At 59.0% G+C, this 3,361-nt stretch overlaps 1 protein-coding gene across 1 annotated transcript in view; it reads right to left on the minus strand.

Moving 5' to 3' along the window:
• The window catches only part of WARS1 (tryptophanyl-tRNA synthetase 1), a 13,471-nt gene that overhangs the window by 1,954 nt on the left and 8,156 nt on the right, over nucleotides 1–3,361 (minus strand). Inside the window, exons 8-11 of the mRNA XM_045288078.1 lie at nucleotides 3,260–3,299; nucleotides 1,652–1,764; nucleotides 1,356–1,529; nucleotides 3–104 (exon numbers count right to left, since the gene is read on the minus strand). Of these exons, the coding sequence (XP_045144013.1) occupies nucleotides 3–104; nucleotides 1,356–1,529; nucleotides 1,652–1,764; nucleotides 3,260–3,299 (429 nt within the window). The remainder of the gene's footprint in view (nucleotides 1–2; nucleotides 105–1,355; nucleotides 1,530–1,651; nucleotides 1,765–3,259; nucleotides 3,300–3,361) is intronic.

The following is a 3,361-nucleotide window of genomic DNA, read 5'->3' on the forward strand; positions in this document are numbered from 1 at the left end:
AAGAAGGTGAGGTACATGAAGGACACGTCCACCTCGCAGTTGCCGCCGTGCTGGCGGTGCTCCTCCACGGTGTCTCTGCCCCCGGAAAACGCGTGCTTGTTGACCTGCAAGAGGACCGCACGCCCGTCAGCCGAGCCCACCAGAGTGGAGGGCCCCTGCGAGGCAGCGGCAGCCTTGAATCCCTGCTGCCCAGAGATGATAGGGGCAAATGTCCTCAGCTCTCCTTGGGTGCTGCTGGCCAGTGGGGCTGGGAGCAGGGGCAGAGGGTGTGGGCTCAGCCCCGTCTCTACCCTCCCCCCTTGGGAGGGCAGCAGGACCCACAGGGGAGGTGAGGAAGGGAAGTGACTGGCAAGTGAGGTCCCCACTGAGCAGGGCCAGGTGCCACCAGGAACAGCCCCACCTCTCCTGGGTGGGGGTGGGGGTGGGATGGGCTCAGGGCAGGCCAGGGGCCCCACCAGGTGAGGGGAGCAGGGCGGCGGCAGGAATCACAAGAGTGACCACTTCTTCCCACAAACCAGACAGTCCCTCCGGGCCTGCTCCTGCGACGCCTGATCTCACCCTCGCTGCTCGCCAGCCCTCGGGTCTCCGGCCCCCCGAGAGTCCCCAGCCCTACTGTTACAACCTCTTCCACAAAGCAGCGCAGCGCAGAACTAAAAGCCAGGCAGCTTGGCGGGTGGGACTGGGCTGCCCTCAGTCTGTGTCCACCCTCTGGGAGCCACAGAGGGCAAATGCCTGCTCCCCCTTGGCACAGTGCTTCCTGGGGGATCGCCGACCCTCATCCACAGAGCCAGCTCGGGACTTCCCAGAGGGCCATCCCTGCCCCGTCACTCCTGCTGCTCACCCTCCACCCTGAAAACAGACTGTACTGACAACACCGGGCCTCCTCCCAAGTGCGCTCGTTGGCTCAGGACGTAGCCAGGCGTGGGGCGGGGAATGCAAGGCTCGTCTCTAAGAAATGTACACGTGTACACACACGGAAAGAGACCGAGGATACGACCTAGACCCTGAACACACTCACTGTTCTGACACAGTCCAGGGCCTGCGCTGCTGTGTAATAGCACCTACACAAGCCACACTGCACGTGTGTGAACATAGGAATGTGTCCTGTGAGTTTTGTGTGTGAATGTGCTTGTCTTAGCGTGTGTATGTGAATATTTGAGTGTGAGAATGTGCCTGTATGAGGAGTGCCTGAATGCATGTAATGCGTCTGGGTAATTGCGTGCTGGTGTGTGAATGTCCGTGTGTGCATGTCTGTCTGTTGAAGTGTGTGCCCGTGCACATGAGCTCAATCGTGCCTACCGGGAACGTGTTCGTGCATGCACAGGCGCACGAATGTCTCCGTGGCCGGAGCTCACCTTGCTCTTGATCTGCTTGGCCGAGTCGATGAGGAAGATGGAGGAGTTGGGGTCGCTGGCACTCATTTTGGTCTGGGCCCCCTGCAGGGCAGGGAAGAAGGTGGAGTGCAGCAGGGCGGGCTTGGGGTAGCCGATCCTGGGGGCCACGTCCCTGGTCATCCGGAAGTAAGGGTCCTGGAGGGAGAGAGGCTCTGAAGTGGGCAGCTGGGCCTGAGTGCCTGTCCCCTTCCTGCAAGAGACCGCTCCTGCTCGTGCCCAGACCGCACACCCCTCCCGGCACCGCTGGCTGCACTGACCTGGTCGATGGCACAAGGGATGAGGCACTGGACATCTGTCTTGTCCCCAAAGATCTGGGGGAAGGAGTTGCTGAAGGAGGGGGCGGCCTGGATGGCGGGGAAGCTGACCTTCCCTGTGAGAGAGGAGAAGCTTCTCACACCTGACACCAGCCACCACCACCCACCAGCTCAGCTGGGAACCTGGCCACCTTGCACCCACAGAAGGAAGCGTGCCAGGTCCTGCCCCACCCCCCTGCCGGTTTCACGTTGGGGTCCAACGCCCCCAAAGAACAGTAGCAGCCGTTCAAGAAAATGCAGGGTGGGAGGGCGCAGGAGGGAGGGGAAATGAGTAGCTGACCCTGAGCGCTCGGGTTGAAAGTGTCCTGGAAATGATGACGGCAACATATGTGCAAATGTGCTTGATGCGATCGATGTGTGCAGTGTTAGAGGAGCTGTCAGAGGGGGAGCCGATCAGTGACCAACACGTAACCCCTCCCTGGGGGACGGACAACAGAAAAGTGGGTGAGGGAGACAGTGGTCAGTGTAAGACATGACAAGATACTACCACTCTATAATTATTGAGGGTTCATGAGGGAGGGGAGAAAATGAGGAGCCGATCGATACCGAGAGCTCAAGTAGAAAGGAAATGTTTTGAAAATGATGATGGCAAATGTACTTGACACAATCGATGTATGTATGGATTATGGTAAAAGCTGTACAAGCCCCCGATAAAAGGATTAAAAAAGAAAAACAAACACGCAGCAACAGGAGAGGAGGAGGAAGGGACGCAGTGCCCGCGTGGTCCTCCTCGTCCAGTGACAACCGGGATGATGGCTGGTTTCCTCTTTCCCACTTGGCCACATTTACCCACGCTGTCATGAAAAATGGGCATGTGCGTGTTCGAAGGGAACGTTGGGGGAGGCGCCGTGGTGGCCTCTCCCCAGCCCCGTGGGCAGTTCTGCTCTGTTGGACGGGGTGGCCAGGAGTCAGGAGCGACTCGGCTGCACATCACCACGGCCACGGCCCCACCAAACCACGGCCACGACCGGGCCGCGTGGGTCCCACCTTGGAGCTACTACACACTGTGACTCTCTTGGCAGGTTTTGTCGAGGCTGCGGTCGTGACTGCAGTGTGTGCCCAGGTCAGCAGAAGTGACCCTAGAGGACGGCAGAAAAGCCCCCCAGGGCTTCTGAGGCAGAACTCTTTACGGAAGTAGATTGTCTCATTTTGATCTTGTGGCGTGGCCCGTGGGTTCAAACTGCTGAGATTTGGTTAGTCGGCCAATGCTTAATTCACAGTGCCACCAGAGCTCCTACTAACCTCGAAAACCCAAGCCAAAAGCAAACCACCAAAAATTAACCCAAGAGCCCCCCCGCCCCCCCAAGTTCACTGCTATCCAGTGGATTCTAACTCCCAGTGACCCACTGGACAGGGTGAAGTGCCCTGGGGTCTCTGAGGCTGTCCCTCTACAGGAGCAGAGAGCCTCATCCTTCTCCTGAGGAGCAGCTGGTGGTTTTGAGCCGTTGACCCTGCAATTAGCAGCCTCATGCCTAATGCCCTGCACCACCAGGGCACCTGCTGACACCCCTGAGAAGCTGAAACCCCAGGGCCGCCGGCACAGGCTCTCACCAATGCAGTCACTGTCGGTGAAGCCGAAGATGCCTTTCACCTGGTTGAAGGTCACGTGCTTCTCGATCTTCACCACGTTCCTGTAGAAGCCTGTGCTCGACC

This window comes from Echinops telfairi, unplaced genomic scaffold (assembly GCF_000313985.2).
Source record: "Echinops telfairi isolate 266 unplaced genomic scaffold, ASM31398v2 ScPeMD7_18;HRSCAF=68, whole genome shotgun sequence".
Taxonomy (NCBI): Eukaryota; Metazoa; Chordata; class Mammalia; order Afrosoricida; family Tenrecidae; genus Echinops; species Echinops telfairi.